Here is a 21,195-nt window from a genome sequence, read left to right as displayed (position 1 = left end):
AAAGAGAACACTCAAAATTAGAAATGAAAGAAGAGACCTTATCACTGATAACAAAGAAATAAAAAGGATCATATAAAATTACACAGGTATATACCACAAAATAGGTAACCCAGAGGAAATGAATACATTCCTTGGAAATACATAACCCAACAAGACTGAATCATGAAGAAAGACAATCTGAACAGATCAATTACTGGTAAAGAAACTGAATCAATAACCAAAAACCTACCAGCATAGAAAAGTCCAGGACCAGATGGCATCACTAGCAAATTCTACCAAATATTTGAATAAGTAATGTCAATCCTTCTCAACAATCCCAAACTCATTTTTCAAGACTAATGTTATCCTGCTATCAAAGACAAGGATAGCACAAGAAAAGAAAATTATAGATGTAAAAATCCTCAACAAAACATTAAACAAACAGATTTGTCAGTCCATTAAAAGGACCATACACCATGATCAAAGTGGGACTTGTTTCTGAGATGCATTGATAGTTCAAACATAAGAAAATCAATAAATGTGATACATCACATCAACAAAATGAAGGATAAAAATCATATTTCAATAATTGCAAAAAAAAAAGCATTTGACAAAATTCAACATCCTTTAATGATAAAAACTCTCAACAAATTGGACACAGAGAATACATACCTTAACAAAATAAAGACCATGTGGGTACCTCGGTGGCTCAGTCATTAAGCATCTAACTTCGGCTCAGGTCACGATCTCACAGTTTGTGATTTCGAATCCTATATCGAGTGAGCCCCAGCCCTGCTTCAGATGAGCTCGAGCCCCACTTTGGGTGAACTCAAGTCCCACTTTGGGTATGAGCTCCAGGTGAGCCCCACTTCCCTCTCTCTCTCTCCCCATCTCTCTCTTCCCCTCACTCACTTGCACTCTCTCTCAAAACAAAACAAAACAAAACAAAACAAAACAAAACAAAAAAAGCCCATATATGACAAGCCCACAGTTATCATCATGCTCAACAGTGAAAAGCTGAATACTTTTCCTCTTAAGATCAGTAACAAGACAAAGATGCCTCCTCTTTTTTTTTTTTTTACGTAATTTATTGTCAAGTTGGCTAACATAAAGTGTATACAGTATAAAGTATATTCATAAAGTGTATACAGTATAAAGTGTATTCAGTTCTTGGTTTGGGGGGTAGATTCCTGTAATTCATCGCTTACAGATGACACGCAATGCCTATTCTTGCCCAGTTTATTCAACATATTTCTAGAAGTCCTAGCCAGAGCAATTAGGCAAGAAAAATAAACAAAAGGCATTCAAATTGTAAAGAAAGAAGTAAAATGTGTGTTTGCAGATGACATTACACGTAGTAAATCCTAAGATGACAAAACAAACAACAACAACAACAACAAACAACCACTCAGAATGCAATAAAATAAGTTCAGTAAATATGCAGGACACAAAATCAATACACAAAAATCACTTGTGTTTCTATACATTAGTAATAAATTACTGAAAAAAAGAAATTAAGAAAACAATGTAAAGAAATAGCAGAGTAATTTATTAAAGGAGAAACAATTATGCCAATCATCTGCTCCAGAGAAGCAGCACTCTGCTTCCCCTACATAAAGTACTGTGTATATTTTTCCAAAGCAGGAGAACATCTTCAAAATTCATAGTGAGTGTTCGGGCTAAGGAAATATCTGAATTTCAAGGTTGAATAAAAAGTCCTATATACTTTAAAACAAAAAGAAAATTTCCTTTCCAAGGAAAAAGTCAATTCAGTATTGAATCCTCATCTATGACAAGGAGTGACAAAAGAAAATAAAATTATTTTGGTCAAGTTTTAAGAGAAAATCCTTAACTTAGAATTCTACACACAGATAAACTATCAATCCAGTATGACAGCAATATAAAAGTACACAAAATTTTTGAAACAAATAATAAAGTTGTTAAACAAGCAAAAAACTGATACAAATGCAAGAAAAAAGGAGAAAGCTAAAAGATATAGTGGAAATTTAATCCATTTCTCTCACAATCTAATTGCTCAAATAGATTTAAAAAAGAAAAGCATTAATTTTAACAATACAATTAACAAGCCTGATCGAAATATTTATAACTATGTGGCCATAATAACAAAGAATGCACAAAATACTAGCAAACATTTAAAATTAAAAAAAATTAATGTTTATTTATTTTTGAAAGAGACAGGGCTTGAGTAGGGGAAGGGCAGAGAGAGAGAGGGAGACACAGAATCTGAAGCAGGCTCCAGGCTCTGAGCTGTCAGCACAAAGCCCAACACAGGGCTCAAACTCACAGACTGCAAAATCACGATCTGAGCCAAAGTTGGGCACTTAACTGACTGAGCCACCCAGGCACCCCAGCAAATATTTTAAAATAAGTGAAACTACATAATATTCACAGCATTAAAAACACTTGACCATGGATTTAGCCACACACACACACACACACACACACACACACACACACACACACACACACACAAAATACCAACCCTATTATCCCAAAAACAAAAGTAGAAAGTAGAAATCAACAATAGAGGCTAAATACTTCCATCATTCTCCATTCCCCAATGATATCTATTTACTTGGAAATTTTACACTTTGCTTTATTTTTTTTAAGTTTATTTATTTATTTTGGGAGAGAGAGAAAAAGTGTGAGTGGGGGAGGGGCAGAGAGCGGGAGAGAGAGAATCCCAAGCAGGCTGTGCACAGGCAAGATCATGACCTGAGCCAAAGTCAGACACTTAACCAACAGAGTCACACAGCTGCCCCTAAACTTTGCATTAAATAGTACTTGAGTAAAAGCTATAACTGGAGTCACAGATAATTTAGAAAAAAATACTGAAAGACTACATAGTAAAAACTATGGAATGCAGCCAAAGTAGTACTCAAAAAACATTTACAGCTTTAATGAAATTTATTAAAATATAAGAAAGATGAAAAATAAATAATTAAGAATTGAACTGAAGGAGATAGAAAAATACCAGTGTATATATATGTGCCTATATAAATATATAAATTTAAATAAATATATATTACAAATACACATTATATATAAATATCTTTAAATACTTAAAGTATTACTTTTCCCTGCTGTTTACTCTGTCTGCTAATTATCACAACTGACATAAGATATTCATAAACTCTGCACTGATATTTAGAATCAAATAACAACTAAAAACAGGACTTGAACTCTAGAAGATTTAAAACACATCAAGAATATGTTTTTAAAAAAGAAATTAAATTTGACATAGGATGTATTTATAATATTAAAAATAATAAAAAATTTAAAGTAATAATAATACCATAAGCCATTACTTCTCAAAATTTTGCACAAAATTGCCCCACTGATAGACAAGAGTAAATTGGTCTTCTCAACAATCTTATGTATATATAAGACTTATGGATGAGACTGTTTTAAAACTTGTGGAAAGTGATTCATTACCATAATATAACAAAGATTTCATAAAATCACTTCATCTTTATTTCTATCCAGTTTCCTGGTGCTGAGAACATAAAAGTCAGACACAAAAGTACACCTTTTTCTTTCATTATTTTATTAGAAATATATTATTTTTATGAGTCATATATGAGATATCTATAAACATATATGTATAGAGGAGAAAGCTGATATACAGCTATGAAGAGCATTTATAGTCACATGGGCAAAGATAAGTTAAGACCTTAATTGTTCTGACTCCAACTTCAATGGTCCTGATATAGGAAGAACTTGTTACATATTTTCAGGATGTAATTACTCTGCTAACAACTTTACCAGTTAACATACCTTGTTAGCAACATCTACAACTGTCTTCCTTTCATTCTCCCATAAATAAAAAACAGGATAATAGACTTCAATGAACTTTACATACACAACAATGGAAATTTAACAAATTAATGAAAGTAAGTCCTGTAAATCCAGCCAAGGAAAAGACTGAAACCCTCTAAAACAATTTAAGCTAAAATTGTACTTTCCCATTTTGAGAGTCAATCATACTTAATTTGAGGATGAAATTGATAATCCTTCAAGAATTAGGCCTATAAAACAAGTATTTTAACAATGTCTTTAGATTCTATGTTTTAAATTTATACTATAATGTGTGATGTTTATAAGTTTCTATATACTTTTCTAATACCAGCTTCAATAGATGTATGCTTCTAAACATCTTACCTTTTTTGCTATAGAAGGGGTTTCCTTTTTCATACTTCTTAGTAAAAACTCTGGCATGTTGTTTTCAATATCCTCACGAGTTCCCTTTTTATGCAAAACTGCAGCCAAAAATGAAATAACCTGGGAGAAAAAAAAAACAAAAAACCAACGTTTCAATTACTGGTAAATGTTTCAAGATGGACAAATTTCATGGCTTACATGATTAACTACCCAATTAGTGACAATTTGAGTATGTACAAATAGATTTGTTACAGGGAAAAACAACATGAAATACTAGTATTGGTTTTCTTTATATATATCAACAACTAAATGTACAGTACACATTACCCTTCAATATAGTATAAAAGAATTTTCATGTTGCTGTCTCTTCCACCATAAGTTCTACCTACTCAATGAATTCTTCCTTGATCTCATCAGTCGGGACATTACCTTATTTGTTTCTCTCCATGGAAACTATCTCTTCTATTAGAATGAACTATATACATTCTTTTTTCCCTGTAGAAAACCAAGCCCTTAAGGGAGTAATATTTGGCTCATAAAGTTGTGCACTTCTGTTTATCTAATAAGTATAGATGGAATGATAGAATGTTATTTCAGGATAGACTAAGACAATTCACTCATAGACACACCACTTAAATAACAGCTATTCTCCAAATATCAAGTAAGAAAGACAAAGAGACATTATAAAGGAAATATAATCCTCATAATGAAGAGCAAGAAACATTTAATCAACTGGACGTTGGTTCAGATTTTAGCATTAGTTGCCTGGCAGCTATGTAAACTTGGGCAAGATGGTTAACCTCTTAGAATAACTGTAAAAATACTTGAAAATAGCAAAAATAAATATTTGCAGAGTTGTAGTAAAGATTGGGGGGGAAGGGCACCTGGATGGCTCAGTCAGTTGAGCATAGGACTTTGTCAGGTCATGATCTCATGATCTTATGGTTCATGAGTTCGAGCCCCACATTGGGCTTGCTGCTATCAGCCCAGAGCCCGCTTCAGGTCCTCTGTTCCCCCCCTCTCTGTCCCTCCCCTGCTGACATGCTCTCTCTCAAAAATAAAATAAACATTAAAAAAATAAATAAATAAAAATAAAAAATAAAATAAACATTAAAAAAAAAGTTGGGGGAAAGTATTTGAGGAATCCATATGGGAGAAAAGAATTAATCATTACTTTAGAAAGATAAATTATATAAATATTAAAACCTAAAGAAAAAATTTTCAGAAAATTAGGAAAAAACCCAGAAAGGTGTTTTTAACATGAGTATGATTACCTATAATCTCGATCCCAAATGACAGAAGAAAAAAATGGTGTAAGAGAAGTAGTTGAAGAGATAAAGGCTGAAAACTTCTAAAAAATGATTTAGAAAACATTAAGCCATATATTCTAGATCCACAAAGAACATTAAACCAATAAACAAGTAATAAATAAATAAACAAACAAGCAATCCACAAGTAGGTGTTTCATAGAAAACCTGGCCAAAACTTGAGACAAAAAAAAAAAAAAAACCAACAAAACAAGAGAGGGGGACAGGAGTTAAGCTGGCAGAGGCGCAGAGAAACCCTAAGCTTGTCCTGTCCCTCCAACATAGCTAGACAGTTATTATATATCATTCTGAATACCCAAGAAGTCAATCAGAGGTCTGAGAGAACAAAAACTGCAAGTCTACAAGTACAAAAGTGACCACCTTCTGGAAGGTAGGAGGTGTGGAGAGTTGATATGGAGGAGACAGCTTCAGGTACAGCAGCAGGGAGGGAGGCCACTTACAGAGGCTACCACAAAGTATTATAAGCAGCAGAGCACAAAATCTGAAATTTTAGAAGTACGTTATAATGGGGGATGTGCCTGGCTTAAAGGTGCTCAGGTGGTGAAGCTGGGCAGAATCCCAGATGTGACAGTGTGGTCTTAGGATCCCCTGGGTCGCAGGAAGAATGGGTGGCACCAATGTACTGCACTTTTTCTAGGCATAGGAGTGGGGACTCAGGCTGAGGGCAGCAAGCAGGGGTGACAGCTTTTGGCTCTGTTTTGTCATAAACGTTGAAGTACTATAGGGTCATGCAACCACTTTCCTCACATAGGCCAGCAAAAGCTCGCTGAGACTCTCCCCCAGAGGAACAGTGTGGGTCTGCACCATGGGATTCCCTAAAATTTGGAGTTTTGGAACTCCTGAGATAAAAACAAAAACAAAACAAAAAAACAACAACCCTCAGACATGGGTGGCAGGGTGAACGCAGGGTTCTGCTGGAAACCAGGTACACACGGGGGGTGAATGACTGCTCTTCTGTGAGCATTCCCTGAAGGAGGGGGCATGATTTTCAGCTCCAGGGCTAGAGACTGGGGCACCACCATATACATCCCTCCCCTCAGCACTGAAAGCCTTCAGTGAACAAAACAGCGCCACCTGGTGAAGGTCAGAGCCACTTCACCAAGTGCTGTCCCCTTGCGCCCTGAGGCACATTTGTATTGAAACAAGTCAGCCTGAGAATCATCAGCACAGCAGGCTCCTCCCCCAGAAGACCCGCACTTGTTTGCACCAAGTCTACTGATCATAGAGTGCTACAAAGCTTCAGTTCTAGAGGAAATAGGATCTAGCTTCCTGTTTACTTTTATCCTTTATTTTTTATTATTTATTCATTTATTCTCAGTTTTTTCTATTCCTTTTACTTATTTTTATTTTTTTTATTTTTACTTTTTTTTTAAGTTTATTCATTTATTTTGAGGGAGGAGAGCATGTATGAGCAAGGAAGGAACCAAGGTGGGGGAAGAGAGAAAGAGAATATCCCAAGCAGGCTCTGGGCAGAGCCCAATGTGGGGCTCAATCTCACCAACTGTGAGATCATGACCTGAGTGCTTAACTGACTGAGCCACCCCAGGCACCCTGCAGACAAGAATTCTTTACCCAACAAGACTCTCATGCAGAATAAAAGGAGAGATAAAGAGTTTCCCAAACAAACAAAAACTAAAGGAGTTCATGACCACTAAACCAGCCCTGTAAGAAATTTCATGGGGGACTCTGAGTGGAGGGGAAAAAAAAAAGACAAAAAGCAACAACAAAGGCTAGAAAGAACCAGAGGGCATCACCAGAAACACCAACTTAACAGTAACACAGTTACACAGTAACACAATGGCACTAAGTTCATATCTTTCAATAATCACTCTGAATATAAATGGACTAAATGCTCCGATCAAAAGACACAGGGTATGGATAAAAAATAAAGATCTGACTATATGCTGTCTACAAGAGACTCACTAAAGACCTAAAGACACCTGCAGATAAAAAATGAGGGGAACCATCTATCATGCATGGATGTCAAAAGAAAGCTGGAGTAGCCATACTTACATGAGAAACCAGATTTTAAAATAAAGACTGTAACAAGAGATGAAGAGCATTATATCATAATTAAGGGGTCTATCCACCAAGAAGATCTAACAATTGTAAATATTTATGCCCCCCAAATATTTATGCACCCAAATATATAAATCAATTAATAACACATAAACAAACTCATTGAAAATAATACACTGATAGTAGGAGACTTTAACACACTACTTAACAATGGACAGATCATCTAAGCAGAAAACCAACAAGGAAACAACAGCTTTGAATGACACACTGGACCAGATGGAGTTAGCAGATATATTCAGAAGATTTCATCCTAAAGCAGCAGAATACACATCCTTTTTGAGTGCACAAGGAACATTCTCCAGAGCAGACCACATACTGGGTCACAAATCAGCCCTTAAAAAGTACAAGAAGACCAAGATCTTACCATGCATATTTTCAGATCACAATGCTATCAAACTTAGTCAACCACAAATGTGGAAAGCTCTAAAATACATGGAAGTTAAAGAACATCTGACCCAAGAATGAATGAGTTAACCAGTATATTAAAAAAGAAAAAAAATAGGGGCGCCTGGGTGGCGCAGTCGGTTGAGCGTCCGACTTCAGCCAGGTCACGATCTCGCGATCCGTGAGTTCGAGCCCCGCGTCAGGCTCTGTGCTGATGGCTCAGAGCCTGGAGCCTGCTTCCGATTCTGTGTCTCCCTCTCTCTCTGCCCCTCCCCCGTTCATGCTCTGTCTCTCTCTGTCCCCAAAATAAATAAACGTTGAAAAAAAAAAAAAAAAAGAAAAAAAATATATACAGAAGCAAATGAAAATGAAAACATGATAGTCCAAACCCTTTTTGATGCAGCAAAGGCATATTGCAATTAAGGCCTATCTCAAGAAGCCATAAAGGTTTCAAATACACGACCTAACCTTACACGTAAGAGAGCTAGAAAAGGAACAGCAAATAAAGCCTAAAGCCAGCAGAAGAAGGGAAATAATAGAGATTAGAGCAAAAATAAATGATATAGAAACAAACAAAAAACAGAACAGAGCAACAAAACTAAGAGCTGGTTCTTTGAAAGAATAAAATTGATAACCCCAGATCCAGACTTATCAAAAAGAAAAGAGAAAGGACCCAAACAGATAAAATAATGAATGAAAGAGGAGAGATCACAACATCACAGAAATGCAAGCAATTATAAGAGAATACTATGAAAAATTATATGTCAACAGACTGGGCAATCTGGAAGAAATGGAAAAATCCCTAGAAACTCACAACTACCAAAACTAAAACAGGAAGAAAACCAGCAAAGAAAGTGAATCAGTAATCAAAAACCTCCCAACAAACAAGAGTCCTGGGCTAGATGGCTTCTCAGGGGAATTCTATCACACACTTAAAGAACAGTTAATACCTATTCTTTTCTAACTGTTCCAAAAAATAGAAATGGAAGGAAAACTTCCAAACTCCTTCTATGAAGCCAACATTACCTTAATTCCAAAACCAAAGATCCCTCTGAAAAGGAAAATTACAAGTCAATATCTCTGATGAACATGGATGCAAAAATTCTCAATTACTGCTAGCAAATCAAGGGGCACCTGGATGGCTCAGTCAATTCAGTGTCTGACTCCTGATTTTGGCTCAGGTCATGATCTCTCGGTTCATGGGATTGAGCTCCATGTCAGGCTCTGCACTGACAGAGCCCCCACATCAGGCTTTGTGCTGATGCTCTCTCGCTCTCTCTGTCTCACGCTCTCTCTCTCTCGCAAAATAAATAAACATAAAACATTTTTTAACTTAAAAAATTAAAAAAAAATACTAGCAAATTGAATTCAACAGTATATTAGAAGAATTATTCACCAAGATCAAGTGGGATTTATTACCAGGCTTCAGGGCTTGTTCAATATTCACAAATCAATCAACATGATATACCACATTAATAAAAGAAAGAATAAAAACTATATGATCCTGTCAACAGATACAGAAAAATCATTTGACAAAATACAGCATCCATTCTTGATGAAAACCCTCATCATACAAAGGATAGATGGAACACACATCAACATCATAAAGACCACAGATGAAAACCCCACAGTCAACATTATCCTCAGTGGTGAAAACTGAGAGTCTTCCCTTCTATGGTCAGGAACAAGACAAGGATGTCTATTCTCACCATTACTATTTAAGATAGTACTGGAAGTCTTAGCCTCAGCAATCTGACAAAAAGAAAGAAAAGCCATGCATATTGACAAGAAAAAAGTCAAACTTTCACTGTTTGCAGATGACATGATATTTTATGTAGAAAACCCCAAAGACTCCAAAAACAAACTGCTAGAACTAATACATGAGTTCAACAAAGTTGCAGTATATAAAATCAACATGCAGAAATCTGCCGCATGTCTATACACAAATATCGAAGCAGCAAAAAAAGAATTCAAGAAATCAATCCCATTTGCAATTGTACCAAAATCAATCAGATATCTAGGAATAAAACTAAAGAGGTAAAAGATCCAAAAACTACAGAACACTTATGAAAGAAATTGAAGAATACACCAGTAAATGAAAAAGCATTCCATGCTCATGGATTGGACAAACAAACTTTGTTAAAATTTCTATAGTACTGAAAGCAATCTATACATTTAATGCAATCCCTATCAAAATACCACCAGCATTTTTCACAGAGCTAGAACAAACAATCTTAAAATTTGTATGGAACCACAAAAGACCCAAATTAGCCAAAGCAACCTTGAAAAAAGAAAAACAAAACTGGAGACATCACAATTGAGGATTTCAAGCTATATTACAAAGCTGCAGTCATCAAGACAGAATGCTACTGGCACAAAACACACAGATCAAGAGAACAGAATAGAAAATCTAGAAATGGACCCACAACTATATGGTCAACTAATCTTCAACAGGAAAGCAGGAAAGAATATCCAATGGAAAAAAGACAGTCTCTTCAAAAAATGGCTTTGGGAAAACTGGATGGCAAACATGTAGAAGAAATGGACCACTTTCTTATACCATACACACAAAAAAATCAGAATGTATGAAAGATCCAAACGTGAGACAGGAAACCATGAAACTTCTAGAGGACAACACAGGCAACCACCACTTTGACCTTGGCTGCAGCAACTCCTTACTAGACACATCACCAAAGGCAAGGGAAACAAAAGCAAACATGAACTATCAGGAATTCATCAAGATAAAAGGCTTCTGCACAGCAAAGGAAACAATCAATAAAACTAAAAGGCAGCCTATGGAATGGGAGACTATATTTGCAAACAAGATATCTAATAAACGGTTAGCATCCAAAATCTATAAAGAACTTATCAAACTCAACACCCAAAATACAAACAACCCCATTAAGAAACGGGCAGAAGAAATGAATAGACATTTTTCCAAAGAAGACATCCGGGTGGCTAACAGACACATGAAAAAATGCTCAACATTACCACCTCACACCTGTCATAATGACTAAAACTAACAACACAAGAAACAACAGGTGTTGGCAAGGATGCAGAGAAAGGGGAACCTTCTTGCATTGTTGGTGGGAATGCAAACTTGTGCAACCACTCCAGATAACACTATGGAAACTCCTCAAGAAACTAAAAATAGAACTACCCCATGATCCAGGAAGTACACTATTAGGTATTTATCCAAACAACACAAAGATACAGATTTGAAGGGGTATGAGCACCCTGATGTTTATAGCAGCACTATGAACAAGAGCAAAAGTATAGAGAGAGCCCAAATGTCCATTGACTGATGAATGGATAAAGATATGGTATAAATATGCAATGGAATATTACTCAGCCATCAAAAAGAATGAAATCTTCCCAGTTGCAATGACATGGATGGAGCTAGAACGTATTATACTAAGCAAAATAAGTCAATAAGAGAAAGACAAATACCATTTGATTTCACTTATATGTGGAATTTAAGAAACAAAACAGATGAACATATGGGAAGGGGGGGGTAACAGGAAACAGGGAAACAAACACAAGAGTCACTTAATACAGAACAAACAGGGTTGATGGAGGGAGGAGGGTGGAAGATGGCCTAGATGGGTGATGGGTATTAAGGAGGGCACTGAATGTGATGAGCACTGGGCGTTGTACATAAGTGATAAATCACTGAATTCTACTCCTGAAACCAATATTGCACTGTATGTTACCTAAAATTTAAATTTAAAAAAAGGCAGCAAGAGGAAAAACACAATAGATTATCTACCAAAAAAGCAAAAATTGGACAAAGCAGCTGACCTTCCAGAAAAAAAAATGAAAGGCACTGTATGATAGATATTTTCAAAATAGTAAAGAAAATAAAACAACCTATTTTTATACCCAGTGAAGATATCATTCAAGAATAAAGATGAAGATATTTTCAGACAACAAAACCTGAACAAATTTCTAATCAAAAGAGTCACACTAAGGAAAATAACTAAAGGATGTTTTCAGGCACAAGGAAAATTATCCTATGTAGACATTCAGTGATGCAAGAAAAAATTAAGAGCAACAAAAATGGTAAATACATAGAAAATATAAATATATTTTGATATTATTAAACAAAACTAAAATGTCTTCTTGAAATAAAAGTATTGAAACATATGACAACAAATGTATATGAGTCAGAAAGGGTACGATGAAGTTATAATATTCTGAGGTACTTATGCTGTCCAGGAGGAAATAATAAATACTAATTTATATCAGATTTTGATTAGTGAAACATGTCTTATAATCTCTAGAAGGAAAACATCAATGTATAAGTACTAACCTATTAAGCAAGAAATAACAGAATAATATGAAATAATCTATTCAAGGGGCACTTGGGTGGCTCAGTTGGTTAGGCATTGACTCTTGATCTTGGTTCAGGTCATGATCTCATGGTTCATGAGCATGGTCATGCTTCGGAGTTTTTCTCTCCCTCTCTCTCTGTCCCACCCATGCTCATGCTCTCTGCCTGTCTTCTAAAATAAATAAATAAACTTAAAAAAAAATCTACCCATAAGGGGGCAAAAAAGAGGATGCAAATAAACATAGGTAGAATGCAACAAATAAAAAGCAATAGTAAAATAGTAGGCTTAAATCCAAATATATTGAAAGCACATTACATGGAAGGACTAAGTGTTCCAATTAAAAGACAAAGATTGTCAGATCCATAAAATATACATGCCATTTACACAAAAACATTTAAAACAAGGGAGGAAGTTGTAAGTATAAAAATTAAAAAGGACCATGTGAATAAAAACCAAAAGCAAGCTGATACAGCTGTATGAATAGACTCTAAGGCAAAAACATCACTAAATTAAAAGGACACACTTCAAGCTTTGATATTGATTTAAAATTTTAATTCACCTGGAAGATCTAAGAAGTGTAAATTGTTAAACAAAAGAAAAATTTACTGAAACGAGTAGACAAATCCACAAGCACAATGGTAGATTTTGAAATAACTCCATAAGAACAAACAAAGTAATCAGTAAAGATACAGAATATTTGAGAAAGATGGTTAGCAAATTTGACCTAATGAACATCTGATCAAATACTGTACACAACTGCAAAACACAGTTTCATTTAAAGTACACATTATTCTCTCTAAAAAAAAATAAATGAATAAAAATAAAAAGAAATGCCTGGGTGGTTCAGTCAGTTAAGCATCTGACTCTTGATTTAGGCTCATGTCATGATTCTAGGGTTATGGGATCGAGCCCCGCATCAAGCTCTGTACTGAATGTGGAGCCTGCTTAAGATTCTCTCCGTGTCTCTCTCTCTCTCTCTCTCTCTCTCTCTCTCTCTCCCTCTGTGCCTCTTCCCTGCTTAAGCTCTCTCTCTCTCTAAAAAAAAAATTAAAAGGGACACCTGGGTGGCTCAGTTGGTTGAGCATCTTACTCTTAATCAGCTCAGATCATGATCCCAGGGTTGTGAGATCAAGTCCTCCATCAGGCCCTGCACTGAGCATGGAGCATGCTTAAAATTCTCTCTCTCCCTCTGCTCCTCTACCCCACTTATGCATGCTCTCTCTCTCCCTAAAATTAAAAAAAAAAATTAGAAAAAATTTAAATTAACTCTAAAAAAGCAAAAAACTAAAGTGTAAATGAAATATTTACCAAAATATCATATAAGATCATAGAGCAAATATGAATACTCTAACACATTTCAACAGAAATCATATAGAATATGTTATTTGATGCAAGAAACTAGAAATAACAAAGGTATAAGAAGTAAATCCACAAATATTTGTGAAGAAATATACTTCAAAGAAGAAATAAAATTTAAAGTAGAATTTACTTCTAATCTCACAATTGAGATTACATATTAAATTACATATTAATTACATAATAAACTTGCTGAATACACCTAAAATCATGTTTTAGGGACATAAATGTCTATAATAAGAAAAAAAAGAAGCTGTTAATAAGGTATCTGAGAATCTACTTCAAAAATCTATAAAAAGGCAGAAAACATAACACACACACACACACACAACAATGATGAACACAATAAATGAAAAAGCATAGATTATAAAAAGGATCAACACAGCCAAATGATCATTCCATGAAAGAATTTATTTAAAAAGACCTAGAAAATTAATAAAGAAGTAAAAACTAAGAGAAGAAGCAAACACACAACACACCACACACACACACACACACACACACACACACACACAGGATATAGTAAATAATGTCATTCCAACAACTGAAAATTTAGAAAAAATGGAGGAACAGAACTTATCAACACTGACACAAGAAAAAAGAGAAAATTTACATATTCATAAAACTATTAAAGAAATCTAAATACATAATTATAAACCTTACACAAAGAAAACTAAAGATCAAATGGTTTCACCAATAAAGTCTACCAATCCTTAAGAAAGATGTAATGCCAGTCTTAAACTCTTCCAGGTGTTAGAAAGGAAGAAGTGGTCTCAACTCGTTTTATGAATTGAACATGATTTTGATAAGAAAATATGACAAGAATATTATATGCAGGAGATTTACATGCCAATTTTTCTTACACAGAAGCAAAACTCTTAAAATATTAACAAATGTAACCCAGAAATATAAAAAAGAAATACAGACCAAAACCAAGTTGGACTGATTCTGGGAATGTAAATTTGGTTTAATCTTCAAAATTTAGATATTGGATAGTTATTAGTTAGGTATCTTAGATATTACACTTAGCTTTTCTAACATTAATTTCCTTAAAATAAGAATAGGACAATCTATTTCATTACAAGATAATTACATTTTACATGAAGTGCTACATTATTAACTTTAAGCACATTGTGAAAAGTTGGGAATGGATATTTTTATCACTAGTTCAACCACCAAAAAAATGTAGAAGGTATAGCTAAAAAGCCAATAGAAGAACTGAAATCAAAAATTTTTAATATCTTATCAAACCAAAAGAAAGCATGAATGGAGGAAGAGTAAAACAGAAAACAGAGTTCAAATAAATAACAAATGATAAAATGGTATGTACAAATACAAACATAATAGAAATCAAATTAAATGTAAATGGACTAAACACTCCAATTAAATATCAAAGATTGCCAGAATGGATAAAGATTGATCTATAAGAAACATGCTTTATTTTTTTTAATTTTAAATCCAGTATAGTTAGCATACAGTGTTATATTATTTTCACATGTATAATATATTAATTCAACAAATCTATGTATTATTCAGTGCTCATAATCAAGATGAGTGTATTCTTACTCTCCTTCACCTATCCACCCACCCTCCTCCCCTCTGGTAACCCACCTGTTTGTTCTTTATAGTTAAAAGTCTGTTTTTTGGCTTGTCTTTTTTTCCCTTTGGTTGTTTTCTTAAATTCCACGTGAGTGAAATTATATGGTATTTGTCTTTCTCTGACTGACTACTTCACTTAGCATTATACTCTCTATCTCTGTTTGTGTTGTTGCAAATGGCAAGATTTCATTCTTTATGGCTGAATAATATTCCATTGTGTGTATATGTGTGTGTGTGTGTGTGCACGCGCGCGCGTGCACACGTGTGTGTACATATCTTCATCCATTCATCTTTCGATGGATGCTTGGGCTGCTTCCATAATTTGGCTATTGTAAATAATGCTGCAATAAACATAAGAGTGTATATATCCATTTTTTAAATTTTATTTTAATTTACATCAAAATTAGTATATAGTGCAATAATGATTTCAGGAGTAGATTCCTGAATGCCCCTTACCCATTTAGCCCATTCCCCCCCCCCACAACCCCTCCAGTGACCCTCTGTTCTCCATATTTAAGAGTCTCTTATGTTTTGTCCCCCTCTGTTTTATAGTATTTTGCTTCCCTTCCCTTATGTTCATCTATTGTGTCTTAAAGTCCTCACATGAGTGAAGTCATATGATATTTGTCTTTCTCTAATTTCGCTTAGCATAATATCCTCCAGTTCCATCCACGTAGTTGCAAATGGCAAGATTTCATTCTTTTTGATTGCTGAGTAATACTCCATTGTATGTATATAGCACCTTTTCTTTATCCATTCATCCATTGATGGACATTTGGGCTCTTTCCATACTTTGGCTATTGTTGATAGGGCTTCTATAAACATTGGGGTGCATGTGTACCTTTGAAACAGCATACCTGTATTCCTTGGATAAATACTTAGTAGTGTAATTGCTGGGTCATAGGGTAGTTCTAGTTTTAATTTTTTGAGGAACCTCCACACTGTTTTCCAGAGTGGCTGCACCAGTTTGCATTCCCACAAGCAGTGCAAAAGAGATCTTCTTTCTCCACATCCTAACCAACATCTGTTGTTGCTTGAATTGTTAACGTTAGCCATTCTGACAGGTGTGAGGTGATATCTCATTGTGGTTTTGACTTGTATTTCCCTGATGATGAGTGATGTTGAGCATTTTTTTCATGTGTCTGTTGGCCATCTGGATGTCTTCTTTGAAGAAGTGTCTATTCATGTCTTTTACCCATTTCTTCACCAGATTATTTGTTTTTTGGGGTGTTGAGTTTGATAAGTTCTTTATAGATTTTGGATACTAACTCTTTATCTGATATGTCATTTGCAACTATCATCTCCCATTCCTTCAGTTGCCTTTTAGTTTTGCTGATAGTTTCCTTCACTGTGCAGAACCTTTGTATTTTGAAGAAGTCCCAATAGTTCATTTTTACTTTTGTTTCCCTTGTCTCTGGAGACATGTTGAGTAAGAAGTGGCTACAGGCAAAGTCAAAGAGGTTTTTGCCTGCTTTCTCCTCAAGGATTTTGATGGCTTCCTGTCTTATGTTTAGGTCTTTCATCCATTTTGAGTTTATTTTTGTGTATGGTGTAACAAAGTGGTCCAGGTTCACTCTTCTGCATGTTGCTGTCCAGTTTTCCCAGTACCACTTGCTGAAGAGATTGTCTTTACTCCATTGGATATTCTTTCCTGCTTTGTCAAAGATTAGTTGGCCATACACTTGTGGCTCCATTTCTGAGTTCTCCATTCTGTTCCATTGATCTGAGTGTCTGTTTTGGTGCCAAGGAGTATATATATATCCTTTTGAATTACTGCTTTTGTATTCTTTGGGTAAATACCCAGTAGTACAATAAGTGGATCATAGGGTAGTTCCATTTTTAATTTTTTGAGGAACCTCCATACTGTTTTCCACAGTGGCTGTACCAGTTTGCATTCCCACCAACAGTGCAAGAGGGTTCCTTTTTCTCCATGTCCTCTCCAACACTTGTTGCTTCTTGTGTTTTTGGTTTTAGCCATTCTGATGGGGTAAGGTGTATTTTTCATTTGCATTTCCCTAATGATGAATGAGGATGAGAATATTTCATATGTCTGTTGGCCATTTGTAGGTCTTCCTTGGGGAAATGTCTGTTCATGTCTTCTGCCCACTTTAAATGGATTACTCATTTTTTTGGTGTTGTGTTTTAAAGGTTCTTGACAGATTTGGGATACAAATCCTTTATTTCTGTCATTTGCAAGTATCTTTTGCCATTAAGCAGGTTGACTTTTAGTTTTGTTGACTGTTTCCTTTTTTGTGCAGAAGCTTATTTTGATTTAGTCCCAATAGTTTATTTTTGCTTGTTTCCCTTGCCACAGGAGACACATCTAGAAAAATATTGTTACAACCAATGTCAGAGAAATTACAGTACTGCCTGTACTGTCTTCTAGAATTTTTATGGTTTCAGGTCTCACATTTAGGTCCTTAATTCATTTTGAGTTTATTTTTGTGTCTGGTGTGGATAGTAGTCCAGTTTCATTCTTTTGCATGTACCTGTCAAGATTTCCCAACACTATTTGTTGAAGAGACTTTTTCCCACTGCATATTCTTGCCATCTTTGTTGAAGATTATTTGGCCATATAATTGTGAGTTTGTTTCTGGGTTTTCTATCCTGTTCCGTTGATCTATGTGTCTGTTTTTGTACCAGCACCATACTGTTTTGCTTAGTACAGCTTTGGAGTATAACTTGAAGTCTGGAATTGTGATACCTCCAGATTTTTTTCTTTTTCAAGATTGCTTTGGCTATTCAGGGTCTTCTTTGGTTCTGCACAAATTTTAGGTCTGTTTTAGTTCTATGAAAAAATGCTGGTGGTATTTTGATAGGGATTGCATTACATCTGTACACTGCTTTGGGTAGTAAGAACATTCTAACAATATTTGTTCTTCCAATCCATGAGCATGGAATGTCTTTCCATTTGTTTGTGTCATCTTCAATTTCTTTCATCAATATTTTATAGTTTTTAGACTATAGGTCTTTCATCCCCTTGGTTAAGTTTATTCCTAGGTATTTTATGATTTTTGATGCAATTGTAAATGGAATAGTTTAAATTTCTCTTTCTGCTGCTTCATTTGTGGTGTACAGAAATGTGACAGGAGCACCTGGGTGACTTACTCAGTTGTGTCCAACTACGGCTCAGGTCATGATCTCACAATTTGTGAGTTCAAGCCCTATGTCGGGCTCTGTGCTGACAGCTCAGAGCCTGGAGCCTGCTTCAAATTCTGTGTCTCCCTCTCTCTCTGCCCCTCCCCTGCTCATGCTGTGTCTCAAAAATAAATATTTTTTAAAAATGTGACAGACTTCAATATATTTATTTTTGTATCCTGTGGCCTTATTGAATTCCTTTACCAGTTCTAGTTTTTTTGGTGGAATCTTTACGGTATTTTATATATAGTATCATGTCATCTGCAAATAGGGAACATTTTACTTCCTCCTTACCAACTGGATGACTTTTAGTCCCTTTTCTTACCTCATTGTTGTGGCTAGAATTTTCAGGACTATGTTAAATAAAAGTGTCTTGTTCCTAACCTTAAGGGAAAAGCTCTCGGTTTTTTCCCATTGAGTATGATGCTCACTGTGGGTTTTTCATATATGGCCTTTATTATGCTGAGGTATGTTCCCTCTAGATCTACTTTGTTGAGGGTTTTTGTCATAAATGGATATTGTACTTTGTCAAATGCTTTTATGTTTTACTGCATCTATTAAAGTGATATGGTTTTTATACTTTCTCTTATTGATGTGATGTATCACATTAATCGATTTGTGAATATTGGACCACTCTTGCATCCTGGGAATAAAACCAACTTGATTGTAGTGAATGATCTTTTTAATGTATTGTTGAATTTGGTTAATATTTTGTTAAGGAATTTTGCATCTATATTCATCAGAAATATTGGCCTGTAGTTCTCATTTCTGCAGTGTTTTTATCTTGTTTTGGTATCAGGATAATGCTGACCTCATGGAATGGATTTGGAAGTTTCCCTTGCTCTTCTATTTTTTGGAATAGTTTGAGAAGAATAGGTATTAACTCTTCTTTAAATGTTTGGTAGAATTCACCTATGAAGACATTTGGTCCTGGATTTTTGTTTGTTGGGAGCTTTTTGGGTTTTTTTTTACTGATTCAATTTTATTGCTGGTAATAGGTCTGTTCAAATTTTTGCATCCTTCCTGATTCAGTTTTGGGAGGTTACATGTTTCTAGAAATTTATCCATTTCTTCTAGGTTGTCCAACTTGTTGGCATATAATTTTTATAATATTCTCTTACAATCCTTTGTATTTCTGTTGTGTCAATTATTTATCCTCTTTCATTTATGATGCTGTTTATTTGAGTCCTCTTTTTTTGTTGTTGTTTTCTGTTTGCTTTTGATAAGTCCAGATAAGGTTTATCAATTTCTTTTATCTTTTAAAAAAACCAGCTTCTGGTTTCATTGATCTGTTCTATTGTGTGTGTGTGTGTCTGTGTGTGTCTGTTTTAAGTTTCTATTTTGTTTATTTCTCCTACATGAGACACACTTTAAAAACACAAATACACAGAAAGCTTGAAGTAAAGGACTGTAAAAAAGCATACTTTGCAAACAGCAAGCTTAAGAATACTGGAGTGGTTATCTTTATATCAGATAAAGTAGATTTCAAATAGCATTACCAGAAATAGACATTTCATAATAATAGCAGACTCAATTCCTGATTGAAGATACAATGATTATAAATATTTATAACCCTAGTAACATAATTTCAAAATACATGAAAATGAAATTGACAAAATTAAAGGGAGAAATAGACAAACCCACAATCATAGATTTTAACCTCCCTCTCTCAGTAATACTAAAAACATAGAAAATCTGAACATTATCAATTACCTTGATTTGCTAATTTATAGAACACTATAACTGAAAAATGCATTTTCTCTTCAAATGTACTTACTATATTCAATAAAATGGACCATTAAAAAAACCCTCAATAAAATTTTCAAAATGCTGACAACTTGAAGAATGTATTCTGTAAACACTATGGAATTAGAAGTCAATGATGAAATATCTTAAAAAAGAATAAATACTGGCAAATCAAACACTTGTAAATAATTCAAGGACTAAAGGAAAAAATCACAAGAAAAATTAGAAAATAATTTGAATTATATGAAAATGAAAATATAACATCAAAATGTATGAAATATAGATAAAGCAAAGTTTGGACATAAATTTAGGGAATAAGAAGATAGGTATGAAATTAATGACCCAAGGTTCTACTTTAATAAGCTAGAAATTCAAGAGCAAAATACATCCAAAGTAAGTAATAGGAAAATAAAAGAAATAATTGCAAAAATTCATGAAATACCAAAAAAAAAAAAAAAGGAAGAAAGAAAGAAAGAAAAGAAAAACAAAGAAAAAGCTTAAAGTTAGTTCCTTGAAAAGATCAACAAAATCAATAAACTTCATTGGGCTATCAAGAATAAAACAGATAGGGGCGCCTGGGTGGCTCAGTCAGTTGAGCGTACGACTTCAGCTCAGGTCATGATCTTGTGCTTTGTGAGTTCGAGGCCCATGTCAGGCTCTGTGCTGACAGCTCGGAGCCTGGAGCCTGCTTCCGATTCTGTGTCTCCCTCTCTCTCTGCCCCTAACCCACTCACATTCTGCCTCTGTCTCTCTCAAAGATAAACAAACATTAAAAAAAATAAATAAAACAGATAGAGGAGGAGGGGCTGAGATGGTGGAACAGCATGGAAGCTTTTTTTTCCACCTCTCCTCCCCAAAATGTAGCCAAATCAACACTAAATCATCTTGCACACCTACAAACCTGATTTGAGGATTAACACAACAATCTGCACAACCTGAACCACAGAACTCAGCAGGTAGAAGTGAACTGGGGGAGAGAGAAGACACAGAGGGCAGGGATCTATTTTTGCTTGCAGAGAGAGGACAAACACAGGGGGAGAGTATGGGAAAAGCAACCCCCCCCCACAAAG

General features: G+C 34.8%; 1 protein-coding gene across 2 annotated transcripts in view; it reads right to left on the bottom strand.

Moving 5' to 3' along the window:
- The window catches only part of ERCC6L2 (ERCC excision repair 6 like 2), a 134,435-nt gene that overhangs the window by 91,510 nt on the left and 21,730 nt on the right, over nucleotides 1-21,195 (bottom strand). For both annotated transcript variants that reach the window (XM_043566817.1, XM_043566816.1), the window contains exon 3: nucleotides 4,162-4,281. In XM_043566817.1, the coding sequence (XP_043422752.1) occupies nucleotides 4,162-4,281 (120 nt within the window). The remainder of the gene's footprint in view (nucleotides 1-4,161; nucleotides 4,282-21,195) is intronic.

This window comes from Prionailurus bengalensis, chromosome D4 (assembly GCF_016509475.1).
Source record: "Prionailurus bengalensis isolate Pbe53 chromosome D4, Fcat_Pben_1.1_paternal_pri, whole genome shotgun sequence".
Lineage (NCBI taxonomy): Eukaryota > Metazoa > Chordata > Mammalia > Carnivora > Felidae > Prionailurus > Prionailurus bengalensis.
The sequence above is the reverse complement of the archived record's forward strand: the minus strand, read 5'-3'. Positions and strand labels throughout refer to the sequence as shown.